The sequence below is a fragment of the Pygocentrus nattereri genome, chromosome 12 (assembly GCF_015220715.1).
Source record: "Pygocentrus nattereri isolate fPygNat1 chromosome 12, fPygNat1.pri, whole genome shotgun sequence".
Lineage (NCBI taxonomy): Eukaryota > Metazoa > Chordata > Actinopteri > Characiformes > Serrasalmidae > Pygocentrus > Pygocentrus nattereri.
The window spans coordinates 12757162-12776127 of NC_051222.1; the positions used below are offsets into that span (position 1 = coordinate 12757162).

The window sequence follows — 18966 nt, forward strand, 5'->3', positions numbered from 1 at the left end:
AAACACTTAAGTGGTCAGCCATGACTACTGGATTCACTAGGGAATATGAGATGAAACACAGGCCAAATTCCCATCCATCATTATGAGAAAGTCCAGTGAATACAGTAATGAAGTACCACAGAGGTTCTTAGGCTGCACAAATCAGAAAATGGCTACACAAAAACAGCTAAACAGTTGAAAATGGCCATTTCCACTATGAATAATTAATAAGTTTAAAACAACTAAAGTTGTGAAGTGAACATGTCTGTACTCATCCCACACACAGTGAGGAGGATGGTTCGTGTGGAGAAAGAATCTATAAGGATCACAGACAGGGAATCACAGAAATTGGCTAGGTCTTCTGGACAGAACGTCTCCCAAACCATAATCAAGACCACCTATATGACCACAAGATGTTTGGAGGATTGTCGGAAGAAAGCTTAGGCAATCAATGACCAGCAAACTCAAGCACCTACAGTTTAACAAAAATTACTGGGACTTTTATTAGTATTGTGTTCTCTGGTCAGATGAGACCAGAATAGAATAGTTATTTGCTACAAACCAGACGGTTTAGCATGGACACAAAGATAGCTATGCAGAAAAGTAGCTCATACCCAATGTGAAGCATGGTGGTGGATCTGTGATACAGTGGGGCTGTTTTTCTTCCAAAGGCCCTGGACAATTAATCCAGATGCATGGTATAATAGACTCCATCAAGAACCAGCAGAAAGAAAAATCAAAACTTGACTGAGCCAGGAAGCTTACACTGAGTCATAGTTTGGATCTTCCAGCAGGATAGTGACCCAAAGCATTCCTTAAAAACCAACACAAAAACTATATACTGACCACAGAAATCAGGTTTTGCCATGGCCATCCCAGCCCCCTGACCCTAACCCCACGGAGAAACAGTCTAAGGAGATCTTGGATCTTGAAATCTGAAGGATCTAGAAAGAACTGTGTGGAGGTATGGTATGGTCTCTGATCACTTGCCATATGCTCTACACAAAGTATTAAATAAAGGGGTGTTAACAACTGTCGCACACACACATTGAAAAAACAAAAAAAAACATTTATTGCCTGAAAAGATTTGGCGTTTCTTAATCACTGTACATCAAATTAGAAAGGTCAGATTTTTCTTAATATTTTGAATGAAAGATCAAATGGTTCATCAATGAAGAATGTTTTTACAGCCTGTTCTGCTCAGATCTAACCAGAAGTGCCAAAATTTGTGGAGGACACTGTATGTGCATTTTTCCACTGTAGTAATTTCATTTAAAATTGGGTTGAATGTCTCTCCATTCCAGAAATGTTTTAGAATTGACAGTTAGTGAAGATTTCAGTGGATTAGCTGAGTCAAAAATATGGTTGATATTATACATTAGTTTTTTGAGGTTGGTGGACTGGTTCTACTCCTTTTACCAAGGCTAATTACAATTATATCAAATATCCTATGCCTTCACATGCTTACCATGCAAAAAAAGGAATAGTCAAAAAATAGAAAATGGTATGTTGAAGTTTAAGAAAAAAAATAGGTAACTGGTATTCTCAAGTAATGCATTTTACACATGTTACACAGCTCCGCTAAGATTAGTAGCCCTCCAAACACAGACAGTACAGAAATGATCAACAATGTGCTAAAATAGATTCATATCAACTATGCTACATAAGTAATGCCATTTTTGCACACAATGGCCATAAGGAAATTGGGTGAAAGTAATAGAATTATAAATGTCAGTTTAAAAAATATAACACAAACAAGGGGCTGGACTAGGAAACCAAAACAAAGAGCACGTGGACTAGACCCAAACAAACGCACATGGGACGGGCCAGTCGTGACAGTTTTTCAATGCAGAGTTCATTTTATTAAGTAGGAGGAAAAATGTATTTCTGCTAGAAACTATTCAGTAATCCTTAAAGGTTAGATTAATTAATCTTACCATCTACTCAGAAGATAAACTGTAAATCCAATTTTACCAAAAATTTCTTTTTTTTTTAAGAACTGGTCAGTATTATTAATTAATAAAGATGTTTGCAATATATTCAGATGCTTGCAATATATTCAATACATTCATATTTGGTGATGATCCATTTAACTAGTTTAAAACTACAACCAGAATATGTGTAAATGTTTAGTTTGTGACAGACAAAAAATCCAAAGATTTTTGGGTTTGTTAAATCAGGCTCTTTACATTTCATACAAATGCAACCTCACTGAGAAAACATCTTGTTAAATAGTGGCCAGTAATGTAGAAACTATAAATGTGCATTGTTAGCTGTCCCATCAGAAAGCAACAATTCTATGTATATGGTAGTTAATACACTCAATTAACTGACTTATATAACATTATATAATTATTGTTAATACCTGAGTTTCAGGGTCTTAGACAGTTACCTTCACAGTTGGTTCTTCAGGATCAGGGAGTTCTTCCACCATCTTCTCAATGTTGTCAAGAAATTGCAGCATGTCATCTGACTTCTTGTGGAACTGATACCACTGTGGGGCAAAAGCAAGTGCCTTCTTCCTCCTGAGGGCTCTCAGATTCTGTTAGTGCCAAAGTCAATATATATATATATATAGAGAGAGAGTCACTAAAAAAACAGGGAAAATGTCAGTCAAACATAATGGTGTTGATTATTATCTGGCTTTGTCATTCATTTTTCAAACTTTTCAAATTTTTTCATAGCCATTGAACAAAATTATTATTTTGGGGCTGTATGTAAACCTTTTGAACATGTAGCACTGGTGCTATAAGAGCTGCAGGTGTTTTGTAACTTTATGAGAAGGACAGACTTAAGAGAGGAACAATGCATGAATACATGTTAATGATTTACAATTTATTTTCGTTATCAGACACTTTTGTAATTACATAGTGTTTATTAAAAGTAATACAGTAATGACTTCTCTCCAGAGCTCAAGAGATAAGGCAATCACAAACACAAAGTAGTGATCAATTTGCACTAATGTTGGGAAAACAGAGCAACTGATCTTTACTTACTGGATAGTATCATTAAGACACTTTATTTATTTAAGACACATTAAAACACAAATTAAGCCAGTTAAACCTTTTGCTGTGTTTTTGCCTGCCACAGAAGACCATTGGAAATGACTGCAGCCTACCGAGCAGCCAAGCTGGCACAAACGTATCCAAACAAAACAGGGTGTAAAAAAACACAAACATTTTTTAAATAGTCTTACTACATCCAACATGTCTTTTAATTAATAGCCGCCAGTGTCACGTAGGCATTTTTTTGTGATAGTGCATACATGCCCTACTTCAAGTTTAGATAGCTAGATACAATTTTCTCTTATTGTACATACTTGTTTTTCCTTAGGATATCAGCTGTTCAAAATTAGGATTAATATACATTAATAAGAAATTTTTTTGAATTTTTAAAACTTTTCTGTGGCTAGAGTACATTCAGAAAGCAACCCAAACAAAAACGTACCCCTGGATTATATAATTTCCACCTGCACTCCACTTTTAAACTAGATAGATTTGTCAGGAAAACCATAACTCTGTTAACCCTACATGGTAGTGAAAGAACCCAAGAGTGAAACAAGTGTTTGTGGAATACAACACAGTTTCTCTAGTTTACATTACAAGCCCACATGCTTAATATACCTATAGTTAAACACAGTTTAACTACAGCAGCTGTTTATAGGCTGTATTGAGCAGTTTCACTACTATGGCTTTTCTTGAATTTTTGCTGGAGCAGCGCTGTCTCCTGTCCTTTAATTTTGAGGGGGCCAGTGACCCAATGTTCTCCAGTAGTTGCTGCCTATTTTTTCTACAATAACTCTCCACAAGGAGGAGCTTAGGTGTGTATCACTTCAAATACCAAAAGGATCTCATTTCTTTGCAGCCACAAATTTTTTAACCAATTTATTCTTAGAAAGGATGTAGGCTAAAGATAGAAAAGACAGCTGGCTTTACATCTGATAATGCAGCCCTAAACTGAACTTCTTGGCATTTTTACATTGAGTGTGCTTAAATTTTCCAGTGGTTGTCATTCATTCCTGCTCAACATAAAAAGCATTTGAATTCCTCCTGTCTACCAAACGGACTTCCCTTGAGGATACGGTTTTGGTAGGTGGGAAAGTTTGTTTGATGCTGCACACATCATGAAGTGTGAATAATAATTAATTACAACTGGATTCCATAACACTGCATGGTGTGGGAAATGCGCTATGATTTTGTGTAGCTCTAACTCATTATTTCTAGACTATGTGTACAACTCACTGCTGCAGGCTGTGGATAATGTTTGTTTATGGCATCTCTACAATGATGGACTAATTAGAGTGCAAAAACTAAACAAAGGATTGAAACAAGATTAGGTTTAATATAGCTCATACGTGATACAGTGAAATATCCTGGAGTGATTCTCTAAGTGACTGTGACATTTTTTATTTGCAAATTTATGTCTTCTAGCAAATGTGATGATATTATTGCATTGTACCTTGCATATAAAAAAAATTAAATCTTTTTTTTTAATGTTTCAGATATTTTGTACGATGCGCTTTATCATGTTGGAAACACTTGAGTGGCACAATTATGACTGCATTGTGTACAAAGTGTATTTAACATAAGAGCCAATTATAACTTGCCTTAAACCTGTGGAGTAACACCTGAGATTCTGAATTGTCATTTCCGTACCTTCAGAGTGTTGTATCTGTCGTGGAGCAGATTATGCTTTTCACGAACAGTGGAATTTGCTGGCTCTGTAGTTCTTTTAAGTAGATTCTCTCCTCTCAGGAACAGCTTCTTCAGTGCATCTTCATCAACAGCCTACAGGCACGTGCATCAGAATTCATTAGCATGCATATGAAGTTTTATTCCAAAAAGGCTTATATGAATTTGTAAGAATTTTAGGAAAGCATAGCAGCTGACATTTAACTTATATCATACACTTACTGCATGTTTGTATAAATACTTTACTGATCAGTTTGTCAGCTCCACCTTTGACCAAAACTACCTTTGGCTATTCCTGGCTACATGACAGGCAAGATCAGCTAAGACTTAAAAGAAAGATTGCTCCATGGACTCATCTTGCTTGCCGCAAATTCCTACCATAAAATGACACAAAATTGATCTGACTAGACAAAAACAGGCCAGATAGATAAAAACCATGATTAACCATGGCAAATTTTGATCTGTCTGGACTGAGTATCATTGTACACACTGCAGTTGAATGTACTGCACATGAATGTAACTAGTCATGGTATGATATATTTAAAAGGAAGATTAGATTTTGCTGTTTGTCTATTATAATGAGATAATACATACACTTACTGGTTCCTCAAGGAAATCATCTTCTTTGACATTTTCACCTAGTTTTATCTCTTCATCCAGCAGCTGTAGCCACATCTGAGCTTGTCTGTAGTACTCCTCTACCTCATGGGTGGAGGCCTATACAACACATAAACACATAAATTAATACATGTATACAAAACCAAAATCATAATTTGCATGTTTTGTGATAGTTCAAGTGTAAAGGTCTAAACGTCTGCAATTTACACAGAGGACTTGTATTTTATGATCTCTTCTTATTTGCTTAATGACTGAAACAATACCTGTGCATTTAAAATCCTTTCTGCAACTGTCTCAAAGCGATGACTGAGCTGCTCCAGCTTTGGCTTCACTTGAGCTTTGCAGTGTTCCCCTCTGTTCTTAATGAGGTCTTCACCCAGGCTCTGGATGGCCTCTAACTTTACACGCATTTCCTCCAGCTCTGTTTGCAGACCCTGAACAGTTTTGGTCAGCAGTATAGGAAAATTAAAAAGTAAAAAGAAGGGACCCTATTATATACTAAATTTCTTGTATTTTATTTTTACAGTTATAATGTTTGTGTAGTTTTATGTACCAAAAGAGATTTTTTTATTTAATTATTTTAACATTTCTCTTTATCTCTTAAACATTAAAAACGACAGAAACAAAGGGTAATTACTATGACCCAAATCGAAGATACTAAGCTGGCCAACCTGCTATTTAGAGAGGCAAATCTGCATTGTCAGCTCTCTTGAAATACACATTCTGAAACATAAATCCCTCTCTTAAATGTACATTTCTCTCAGGTTAATGTCAGAATTCCAGTACAGATGAATATAGCATTTGACAGCATAACCATGTATAACTGTAATTCCTTATTTTCTGCAAATTGTGATTTTCTATGGAGGAGATTCCATTATAGATTTAGTTCATCATCCACGTTTAACTGTGAGATATAAGTGAACAACAAATTATACAGCGAGTAATACAATAAGTAACTGTCAGGCTCTCCATACATAAGCAAAGGTACAAACCTTGATAATATGCTCGATGCAGCCCTGACTCTCCATCTTGTCCATCTGAGCTTCAGCTCCATCCATCCAGGCATTAATCTGAGCAACATTCTGATCTAGAGTTTTCATCTGACCTTGGTAATCCTGTATTTATGAGATGAAATGAATGGTCGGGCTTCTTTCGGGCTGAATATGAAATGCAACTTTTAAATAGTTTCATTCTATTCAAATCTGTGAAGTAACTGTATCAGATTTGCATCACAAATATATGAGATGTAATGAATAAACATACTATAAATAAACATAGGGATTGAAAGTAAAGAAACAATGAGTAAAGATGGAGATATTTGAGTCAATTAATTACAAAGGACAGAACAGCAGAGTAGGCCACTGGGGCATGTGAAATCCAGCAGAACAGTTCATTTGAAGACAGATGCTTTTTCTCTCACCAGTAGAAGATTCAACCACTGCTCACTGCGTGATGTCACAGCAATCCAATTGCAATTCAACAGGCTGACCTTGTCATCAATAAGGCTTTCCTGCCCTCTAAGCAATGCTTTCAAGGCCTCTGCTAACTCTCTTACAGAGCGAAGTTGGGGCGTGTGTCGCTCTGTATCCTCCTGTGTGGCCTGAGGACAATTCAAGTTAAAAACAGTTAAGCACTGCCATCTTGTATGCTATGTATATTCATACATTCATTTATGTGAACATAAAAACTAAATTATTTGTAAACAAGTTTTGTGATAAATTAACCAAGATTGACAGACAGATAGCTATACTTTACTGATAAACAAAGGGATATTTGGTAAGCTGGCCAAATTGTGGAAAAAGTGAAACAAATTATAGACATGCAACTAATAAAAGAAAACTTTTATACAAAATTATGCAAAAAAGCTGAATGTCTGCAGTCTGATAACTGATGTTCCCATTAAAATAAGCATTAAGGAGCAGATTTACTAAGACACTAATTACCGTCAGTCTACTGCCACTACTACCAGGATAGGGTGGCCAATTTAGTGGAATGTCTACTAAGAACTTTCGTACAAAAAAACACATGCACAACTTTCTAATTATCACGAGGTAAAAGTAAAAAATATATTTTTTTTACTCATCTGTTTCAGATTCAAATGGTGACTCATTAAAATGTCAAAATAATAAATTTTTCTCAAGACTTTATTACTCTTTGAGAACATATGTGACAATTTAAATGCAAAATAAGACATTTCTTCAATATACTACATGAAAATAAGTGGTTATTTTGACTTTCTGTTATAAAACTTTCATTTTCGGCTGGTGTATGACCTGAAGTTAAGTGATGAGTGCTGAGTGCATTTGGAAACTGTGTGATACTCTGCAATTCAGCGTATCCAGGTCATTTGGGAATTGTATGATTTTGAGTGTAACCTCTTAGCTATATGCAGTGCATCAAAGAATGGCAAATGACATTTCTGCCACGATGCACACATAAAACACTGCATGCACAGAAGCCACATGTAGAAACAGCAAAGTGAGAAGCAGTTTCAGTAAAGTACGGAAACTATCAAATAATCATTTAGGAGTAACCTGCTCTTTGACAGTGTTGTATTAGGCAATAACTGTTTAAAACATTGCTTTTCTAAAACTACTTCGCTTTAAGTTTTTAATTTCCTTCATCAAAATAAGAATAATGTGACATAGTAGGCATTTGCAAGTGTTTTTCCCATCAAAAATAAATAAATGTATTTAAAAAAGTCTTGTTTCTCTGTCTCTGTGAACAAACAATGCAGCCATGTTGGCATCAGAAATATAACAAGCTAAGAACAAGCATTTTGCACTTATATGCAAAGAGGCAAAAGCACAAGACAGCTCAGACCACCCCTCAGATCTTATTATTAGCACTAAAGGAATGCCAAAAGCTACATTTTAACACCAAAATGCAGTTTGCAGTGGCACAAAACATTAGTTAGTGCACCCCTGAGACTCAAAATATATTTATTACACTTCAATGTTTTAGTCCGCGTTTGGTTTTTATGTACCTGCCACTGCCACTGTTTATACATCCATAAATGCCGAATATGTTATCATTTGCAGTGTATAGTCACTTGGTTCATCCACCGCATGACATGCACTTTTGCATTGTCACCTGCATAATATTTGTACAGAAAGTTTTTATACCCTTATATATTTTCTATTCTTCTGTGTTTAATAGATGTTGAATATGTTTCTTACTGTATTGTGTTGTTGCTGCTGGATGCCTAAATTTCCTTCGGGATCAATAAAGTTATCTATCTATCTATCTATCTATCTATCTATCTATCTATCTATCTATCTATCTATCTATGTGATTGTACTTATTATTTTGCTCTTTGCTGTACTTTGTGCAGACTTTCCCTCTGGGTTTAATCAAATGATCTATTTATTTGGAATCTACCTTGGCCCAGGTCAGCTCCGCTTCCAGGTCACTGGGCAACCCCTCCACTGATGACCGGAGAGTCAGTTCACCATCAATTGCTGCTAACCACTCTGTCAGACTGTTTACCTCTTTCCTAAATTTTCTCAATAACTTTAGACTCTTTTCCAGTTCTTGCTTTCCATCTGTCACCTGGACAAACACAAGCGACAGACAACTTAATCACTCTGTTTACAAACTAACATTAACAGGATTAATTAAACCCAAAAAAGAATTATAAACATGAATGCCTAAAGTGGAGTAAAGTTAAAGGTAGCTAACTTCATTGCAATTACACTAGAGTGGAAGTAAAAGTATTATAATTTGAATACACTTAAGAAAGTATAAATTCATTAAAATCTGAAACTTGTAAAGGCCAATGTGTAAGATATTATAATGGAAAAGAGTAAAAATGCATCACTACTGCAGCATGTTATCACACCTGTGCACCCAAGTCGTTGTACAACAGTTTAAGACTCGTCAAACGGCCATCCAGCTCTTTGGGTTGCTCTGTCTGTTGTCTCTGCACAATCTGCCTTCCCGTCTTTATTACCATCTCCACCTCTGATTTTACTTCACTTAGACTCTTATATAACTTCTGCAGGAGAATAACAATGAAAATGTATTGAAAAAAACACTGATGTAAGGTACTAAGAAATACAAAAGTTTAACAGGGGTTTTTAACTTGAGTCTTACAGGGCCACAGCCCTACACAGTTTAGTGTTCCATTGCTCTGGACTAATTTGATTAGTAAAGAACCTAAAGTAGTTGCAAATAACATTTGATACCAACCATGCACTGCTCCAGCTGAGACTGCACCACTTCCTGCTCAAAACTGCAGATGCTCAGCACCCCCAGTTGACCCTTCACGTCTTCCAACACACGTTCACATTCCTTCAATCGCTGATCAAAGTTGGCTGGTTTTTGGAAAAGCCGAAACTTTGCTTTCACTTCCAAAAGTTTATTCTAAATCAAAAAATGAAAAAAGAAATGTGTGCTTAATACTATAACACTTATAACAGTTCTTGGGTTGCATGCAGCATGTCATATCTGTAGCCATCCTGCTCAGCTCACCTGCTTCTGTTTTCTGTTCTTTGCAAAGTCTTGTTTTAACTGATTACTCTGCCTCTCCGTTTTCCTGTTATGACCATAATTTCCTTATTCATGATAATCCTGTTTTGTCATGTAATGATGCCTGGTTTACCTTTCCTTCATGAACCTTTTAGTTTAAGTCGTTTAACACCGCTCATCTTTCACTGTGTAAAACCTGAAATCTAAAATTATGCCTTTTTACCCTGTTTGTACCTCCCACACGCCCCAAACCCTTACCTATTACTGAGTGAAAGTGCTGAGCCCTCCCTAATTCCATGTTGTAGCAACATATCATGGTACAGAAGGAAAGTGCATCAAAATTTCTGATTCATGCTGACTTTTACAATGGTTTGTGTTCTTACATAAAGTGTAGTGCAAATTACTTAGATAATTTATAGCTTTATAGATAATTGGTCCAAGTTTTAGGGGAAGTCTGGTCTCGTAGGGCGGGGCAGTGTTCACCCCATGTGGGAAGGCGCCACTCTGCTATCGTGCAGCATAGCCCATAGTCTGTTAGTTAGTTGGCAGAGCAGAATAGATAGTTGCTCACTTTCCAGAGCCTGGACCAGGCAGCAGACAAACAGGCTAAACCGCCCATCTGCTTGCTGCCTTGAGACGTCACCTAGGTATAACTATATCGAGACTGTTTCACTGCCCTGAATTAAACACAAACTTAGAAAATCTCCATCAGTTTGTTAAATTAATAACTTAATTAATATAAAAATATCAGATCCAGTGTCTAACTGCAGCATCTTTGAACTAAGGTTTGGTTTGTTTAATATAAAATCACTCAACTCTAAGACTCTCATTGTAAACGATACAATAACTTATCATAAAATGTATGTATTATGTCTCATGGAATAAACCTGATGAGTATTTCACATTAAATGAAGCCACCCCTTTAGGTTATAATTATATACACAGCCCTAGACTGTCTGGAGGTGGTATATGTGTCATTTTTAAAAATTCATTAGAAATAAATCAGAAACACAGTCTCACTTTCAATTCTTTTGAAATTCTTTTCATAAACATAACCAATCCAACCATAAATAATAGTGTACTTAATCTAATTAAGTATTTATAAGCCACCAGGACCATTTGGAATTCTTAAAAGAATTCAGTCACTTTGTTGCAGACCTAGCAGTGAGCACAGAGTAAGCAATAATTGCCGGAGATTTTAATATTCACTTTGAGAACACAGCAGATCCATTAAAAAAAGGCATTCTCATCTATTTTAGACTCTGTAGGCCTTACTCAAAATGTAATAGGGCCTACCCATCACTGTAATCACACTTTAGATTTAGTGTTGACTCTAGGTGTTGACATACATAATCTAACTGTTCTTCCACAAACTTCAGTAGTTTCAGATCATTACTTAATTTCATATGAACTAGGTGAAAATGTATGTACATCACCCCGTTATTCCATGAAGCGTTCAATAACTCCAGATACAGCTCAACACTTTATTGAAATCATTCCAGTCTTATCAACGGTAGTTTTTCCTTAATTAAATTAATTAAAATGATGCAACAGAAAAAGCTCGCTCCAAGGTATAACAATGAAATACACACCTTAAGACAGACAGTATGGAAATTAGAGCACAAATGGCGACTAACCAAGCTGGAAGTATTTCACTCTGAACCTCAAATACCCGCCAACTATAGCAGCAATGATTTTATGGACTTTTTCAATAACAAAATTGAGAATATTAGACAAAAGGTTCAACCAATACCAGTAACCTTCCCATCACCTGGTTTGGCTGAAACAACACAAAATGTGGTTAAAGAAGAAAGACTGGAAACATTTTGTCCACTTCAGCAGTCAGAACTAGAAAAAATGATCTCTTCCTTAAATTCTGCAACATGCACACTTGACATGATTCCAACAAACTTATTTAAACAAGTACTACCAGCTATAATTAAACCAATTTTAACAATAATTAATTCTTCTCTTAGCCTAGGTCATGTATCCAAATCATTCAAACTAGCAGTGATTAAACCTTTGATAAAGAAGCCAAATCTTGACCCCAGTGAATTGTCAAGGTACAGACCTATTTCCAACTTACCATTTATTTCTAAGATTTTAGAAAAAGCTGTAGCCCAGCAACTCTGTTCCTATCTACATACAACAACATATATGAAAAATTCCAATCTGGTTTTAAGCCCCACCACAGCACAGAGACAGCTCTAGTTAGGATAACAAATGATCTTCTTCTTGCCTCTGATCAAGGCCACGTATCTCTGCTGGTACTACTTGATCTAAGTGCAGCTTTTGACACTATAGATCACTCTATTCTCTTAGACAGATTAGAAAACATGGTTGGAGTGAGAGGAATAGTGTTATCCTGGTTCACATCCTACCTCACTGACTGGTTTCAGTTCATACAGTTAAATAATGTTTCATCTAATTACACAAAAGTGAAATATGGAGTTCCACAAGGTTCTGTTTTATGTCCTCTGTTATTCATGTTTTACATGTTACCATTAGGCTTAGTTATAAATGGACATGGAATTAGTTTCCACTGCTATGCTGATGATACACAGTTGTACATATCAGCCAAACCAGATGATAAATCCAGATTAAATAATATAGAAGATTGTGTAAAAGATATAAGAAACTGGATGCTGCAAAATTTCCTTCTTCTAAACCCAGATAAAACAGAAGTTCTCCTTCTTGGTCCAAAGGCTGCTCGGAATAAATGCTCAGATTTAATGTTAATGTCTTGCTGATTTCTCTGTAATACCTGGTTCAGTAGCTAAAAATCTTGGTGTGACAACTGATTCAGATCTAATGTTTAATCAACACACAGGTAATATTACAAGGACAGCGTTTCTTCACCTCCAAAACATTTCAAAATTAAGAAATAAATTATTCCTACATGACACTGAAAAATTGGTACATGCCTTTATAACTTCAAGGCTAAGACTACTGTAATGCATTGTTGTCAGGATGCTCCAACAAGAACCTAAAGAAACTTCAATTCGTTCAGAATGCTGCAGCTAGAGTACTCACTAAAACCTGGAAATTTGATCACATCAGCGCAGTTTTATCAGCATTACACTGGCTTCCTATCAAACTCCATATCGACTGTAAAATTCTCTTATTGACGTATAAAGCCCTGCACAGTCTCGCACCGGAGTACCTGCAAGATCTTATTTCCCATTATGAACCACACGTTTACTCAGATCACAGGATGCTGGTTTTCTATTGGTTCCTAAAATTCAGAAGACTTCAATGGGGGGAAGAGTTTTTTCTTACAAAGCCCCCATATTGTGTAATAATGTCCCAGTTAATGTTCGGGCCTCTGACACAGTCTCAACCTTTAAGTCTAGACTGAAAACATATTTGTTTAGTTTAGCTTTTGATAATTAGCCTTTGCCATTAGATAAAGGCAGGAGATCCAGGGGTTCATGGACAAAGAGGCTTATGGTAAACTGAGATGTTGGTGCTGTTGACCCACCACTTCATGCGATCACACAAGTTTATTGACGGTGGAGTGGGGGGATCCCAGTGTCTCAGGGTACTATTATATCTATGTTACCTTCTGGTTCTCTCCTTTTACTTTATGCTGTTATAGTTAGATCTGCCAGAGTCACCAGCCACACTCTGGGGGAAATCATATTTATTACAGTCATACTCCTGAGCAGAACTAATTTTGTCTCTTTACTCTTCCTGAGATAATGACTGCCCTCCCATCCTGCTGAACACTGTTGGAAGACTAACCATCAGGGCTTTCTCCTCACCATCACCAACCCGCTCTCCTGTTCATTTGTGCCAACTGCAACACCCTCAATTACATCACTGTGCCATCCAGATGTACCAGAATTGAGATAGGATGGGACTGTTTCAGCTCACTCCCACTTTTCATAAAGACTCAGTCAGAAACTTTACCCTGCAGTCTTCAAACAGAGATCCTCTTAGCTTTTATTTTGGTATTTAGTTTGACCAGAGGACAGGTCTCCCCTTGTGAGTCTTGGTTCCTCCCAAGGTTTCTTCCTCCAATCTGAGTGAGTTTTTCCTTGCCACCGTCGCCTCTGACTTGCTCACTAGGGGATATATGTTGTAACTGTATGTTTTCAAACTTCTGTAAAGCTGCTTTGTGACAACATCAGTTGTAAGAAGCGCTATACATATAAACTTGCTTTGATTTGATTTGACTATTCATATGTAAACATATCTGGCATCTTTATATGTTAATAGCATCTGTGCTTTCACTGAACACTTCCTGCTGGACTTTCTACTTTTCTTTCCTGTTTTTTTTTCTTAGATTCTGCATGACCCAGTTTGCTCTCTATTGGCTAATGCACATTTGACTGTATTAAAATTAAAACACAAGAACATACTGAAGCAAGTGGGTGTGGCACAAATACAGCAGATATATTCTCAGTACCATCGGTGCAGGTGCTAAGCTGACACAGAGTGACACAGCTGTGAAAAGGAGTTGGGTTAGAAATTATACATTATAAATATGCATGTTACAGTGATATCCAATGAAATCAAATCCCTTCATTGTCTGTGTGTTATTGGCTTAGCCCAGTGACATTTTCTGTGGTTGTAACATATCTTTTTTTCAGGAAATAGATACATTGCACTACTACTATAGGATGCGAAAAAAATATCTTACAGACTTCATGATGAAAAAAAAGTTGGCTGACAAACACATTTTCTGTCTGTAATACTCACTCTGTTAAGGGCGGGCACTCATGTTTGAGCACTCAAACCTATTGACTAAATGCTCACTTCTGTGATGTGGCAAGTCTGTTTTTAAGTTTTGCTAGACAATCTATTCTACTCTGTCATTTTGTGATATATTGTAAATAATGATTCATCAACTGTCTGCTTCACATTTAGTGGCCTCAACGAGTTATTTGCAGTGTTGTACTACTCAGTCCTGTCTCCGTCTTGACCTCAGTGTGTCCTGGGATAAGGTGGACTTGGAAATTTTTGAGACCAGTTAAGTCTGAGGTTACTGGTGAAATATACAGTCCTTTCTCTATGTACTACACTCATTGCTCCATGCCGCTCTTTGCACTGCATTACTGATACACACATGCAGGCATGTTGCTAGGATGTAGACAGAAGCAGCAGAGACCAAATATAAAAAAACAAAACAAAAAAAAAATCTGATTAAAACAATAACAAAGACAACTTTCTTTATTCTATCACATGTTGTGTGCATTTGACATGGTTAGTAATCATTTGCTTCAGTTTTTTATATTTATAACCAACAACCTTGTAACGAAAATTATTCATACAATTTAGCTTATCACTATACACAGCTGTATAAGAGTCAGCACTAACCAGTGCTCTGATGAACTGCGCTAGCTACATATTTTAAATGTCCTACTGTAGCACATTTTTACAGGTCTGAATGATAAAATATCATTAGTTGTACTTAATGTTTGCCTATTTTTCATGTAATTTTAGTTATTTTTATTATTTTATGTGGCTACGTAATATTATTGGAACTTTTCCCTACAACAGTAATAGTTATGTCATATGTAACAGGCAATGTAGTAGCAAATTTATCTAGAACGTGGAACTCTGTAGTGTCGTTGCCTATTACATTGCAGGTTTTTAATTTATGCTTGTTTATTTATTAAGAATGTTTGCAACTAGTTTAATAATTATATTATATTTATTTACTTATTTAAATATCACTCAAAAACACATTATACTACAATTCAATATTTCTTCATCTTTACATTTACTCAATTTGCCAGCAGTCTTCAATCTCTTTTGAAATAAAGTTTTTAAAGGAGACATACAGCTTTGGATTGCTTGCATGCTTTCTGATAGAAAGCATGCCAGCCTCTCACTATACAAACCCTTAACAAACAGCTACTTATTTTCAGTTCTCACGCAGGTGAAACCCAGTACTATGTATTCACCTGTGTATGTCCTTTATTTTGGCTTTGCTGGCACAGAAAATATAACTAGCATTTTGCCAGAACAATGAATAAACTCAGTATACAAAAGAAGTTTTATTTTCGCAAATAATCAACAATATCTTATTTAAAATTACATTTGTGTCAAAACTTCAATACCACCACTGTCCACTGGGGCATACTCCACAGGCTGAAAAACACTGCTGTACAAGTTTAAGTAAAATCTGCTGGCTGAGGATCTAATTGAATATTTCCAGGATGGCTTAACTAAAAATTATTTGTTTGTTCAGGTTCTTTGGTTCCAAAATTAAACATCCCATGAGAGCAGATTCGAATGTTATTATTACTATGTTTTCGCTGAATAATAAAAATGGATGTAGTTTAGGCTATGGTCATTTGACTTTAGGTGGACATTCTTAACACATTTTAAAGAGGAAAAGTGTAATATACTAACACTTAATAATATTTTATGCTGCATTCTATAATGTTTAACAAAAGTATTATGAAATATACTATTAGGTATTAGTGTGTATGAAGTCTGATTACTACAATAATAGCTTGTGTTTAATTGCTACACATTAAAATTATTCAGTCAGTTGTACTTTATTTAATTGCTGGGTGAAGTTGCATATTTACTGTATTTTGAAGTGGAACTGCATAAACTGTACATTTATGTAATCCCACTTGACTACACATCCCACCCTATTCAGCGCAGGCACATTCATTCCTGGCAATGGATGTGTCCAACCATTTAAACTACATATAATGAACCTGCCAAGGAGCTAGGACCATTTTTATAGACTGGCTTCTCGTTTTTTAGGTTAAATTAATGTGGATGCAGTTTCTTATTCATAAAGCTGTTTAAATCATGCATGTTCTTGTAGAGTTTGAAGAAGAAGTTTGGTAGTACTTACATATGTAGCATCAATTTCTGCCAACAATTTATCTGAAGCATCTGCTTCACTGGCCTTTTTCTTCATATCATCCAGAGTCACCTCATGACCAGTCAGATCAGTCTGAATTTTCTACAAACAGAAGAAGCATACTCATACATACACAAATAATTTATTTCCTCGCAAGATTTTCAGTAAGATATGATAGGATGTCTCAGTAAGTATGTAAACTACATGTAATGTTTTGCATGTACTGTATGACTGGTAGATTATGTAATTAAATTAATTAAGTTAACTAAACACCAAATAAAATATTGTCCTGTGGATGTGCATCAACAAATATGCACACCTGGGCTTCCTGTGGTATTTGAGCAGCATCTATACCATCCACAAGATATGCAGTTAAATGACGATCTGTTGTATTTAGAGAATCTCGGATAAGACGTAGAGTATTGTCATTTTCTTGGGCCCACTGCAAGCTTTTCTCCAGCTGTTGTTGCCTTTGTAGTGCCTGTCATTGAGCACAAGGAACACAACAGAGAGAAGCAGAAAAAAGAGAAACTAGGGTTCATGTTTGGCTTAAAATAAATACTACAATTAAATCATGAACTCAAGTGCACTGAAATGCTTACCCTTTGCATAAGTTCATCCCAGCGAATGTTATAGTCTTCCACCTTTCTATGAATAAGCTCATGGAGGACTCTGCCATCCATAAGGGTCTGTGCCAACTCACGTATTTGGTTACGATTATATTCAGGATGTTCTCTTATCATGGTATCTAAGGACTGGAAGGAATATTTAAAAATATAAAACAGTATTACAAAAATTACAAAGACAAAGGCCAAAGATTACACTCTTTCTCATGTAACTTTCACACTGAATCATAGGCAGCATTAAACATGTGGTGATAGTAATGGTGATGGATGAGCAGAACTAGTTTTTTCACTTTTGGTTCTTGCATTTCAACTCATCAGAATATCCCTAAACTGGTTTGAAAAAATTAAAAAATAATTCACTCTGCATTCCTTTTACATAAGCTGTATGCAGGACTAATGTAGTCATTTTGACTTACATACTGTCCAAATACAACATCCTAATGTATTGTTACATGGTCCATAGGGATAGCAAATTCCCCTTTAAAAATGCACTGAGAACATTCAGATCAATTAGTGGGGTTTCCATCCACCTTTTTTTAAAACAAATTTTTGTTGTTTCACAAAGTTGTGAAAAAGTGCTCTACCAAGGTCTAATAAAGGTTCAAACCCCTCCACAGTCTGACTCTTGGGTACGATGTGTACAACGTCCCAGCACATGACATCTATGCCTTGTGAGCATGGTTTTGGCAGTGAATGGTACAATTGAAATGTACTTTCTGAACACACAAGCAATTATTTGTCCTCAAAATGGACAGCTAAAATAGTTTCTAGTGATTTTTAAATTTATTTTAATTGTACATAAGCTACACTACAATGTACCCGAGACCCAGTTAAGATGCAGATGACTTCATTTAAACAGGTTTCTCCTCCCTTGCCACTATGTAAGAAGTACACCCTTTGTCTTGTGCCATATCTCAAAAGCATGTCATGTCATCTTCAGGAACCTGAGCCTTTTTGTAGGAAACACTAATGAAATTGCACATTCCTTTACTGAACTTTTAAAACTTGAGAAAATCTGAGAAATGCTGAGTAGACCCAGGCCACAAAGACTGCTAAACCGACTAATATTTCAATAGAAACAGTGAATAGTGTGACATTTTAAATCTGGTCAAATGTGATCAAATGTGATGCTCTTGCATTAGTGCAATAAGGAAAAATAGAAGAGCAACTGTTTCTCAGACATAGGTTTTCAGAGCAGGTTCGGACTGAAATTTCACATGCAATATCAGGCTCAAGCCAGGCTTGGGTTCGTTATCGAATCAGTGATTTTTTTTAAGCACATTTCTGTCTTGTTTTCCTAAACACACACTTAACTGATCAGTGATGCAAAAACCATAGACACTGGACTACAGATACAGGGGAACAAAGTGATATGGTTAGATAACACTCATATTCTTCACAAGTAGGTAAGCAGATGTGCAGTGTACACCAAGAAACATCTGCCTCTTATAGTGAGGGAATATCTTTTCAAAGAATTTTTGTGTGTTCCATCCCTCCAGTACAATTTCAAAGATTACAACCCATTCTAAGGCGCACTGACACAGTTTTGGTAGCTTGTGGTGGCCCAACTACCTACAAAGGAACTTTATGTTTCTCTTTTCTTTAATTTATCATTTATCTCTCTATATATTAACATATAATGAAGAATGGAAGTTCACCGGACACAAAATTTGTCACATGCATAATGTCTTTACTAATACAAAATGTCTTATCCAGGGAGGATACACAAACATATTCTTAATTTTATACT

At 36.0% G+C, this 18966-nt stretch overlaps 1 protein-coding gene across 8 annotated transcripts in view; it reads right to left on the minus strand.

Annotated features, from left to right (window-relative positions):
• dmd (dystrophin) overlaps window positions 1-18966 on the minus strand; it is a 177924-nt gene that overhangs the window by 94698 nt on the left and 64260 nt on the right. For 5 of the 8 annotated variants that reach the window (XR_001858753.2, XM_017717728.2, XM_017717726.2 and 2 more), the window contains exons 29-40: window positions 17193-17345; window positions 16910-17071; window positions 16582-16692; window positions 9480-9653; window positions 9130-9285; window positions 8670-8840; window positions 6709-6888; window positions 6281-6403; window positions 5552-5722; window positions 5265-5387; window positions 4635-4766; window positions 2372-2521 (exon numbers count right to left, since the gene is read on the minus strand). Coding sequence is in view for 7 of the 8 variants with exons in the window: in XM_017717728.2 (XP_017573217.1) it covers window positions 2372-2521; window positions 4635-4766; window positions 5265-5387; window positions 5552-5722; window positions 6281-6403; window positions 6709-6888; window positions 8670-8840; window positions 9130-9285; window positions 9480-9653; window positions 16582-16692; window positions 16910-17071; window positions 17193-17345 (1806 nt within the window). In the remaining variant the exon portion in view is untranslated. The remainder of the gene's footprint in view (window positions 1-2371; window positions 2522-4634; window positions 4767-5264; window positions 5388-5551; window positions 5723-6280; window positions 6404-6708; window positions 6889-8669; window positions 8841-9129; window positions 9286-9479; window positions 9654-16581; window positions 16693-16909; window positions 17072-17192; window positions 17346-18966) is intronic. The other 3 variants (XM_017717729.2, XM_037543617.1, XM_017717727.2) reach the window with 1 other exon arrangement.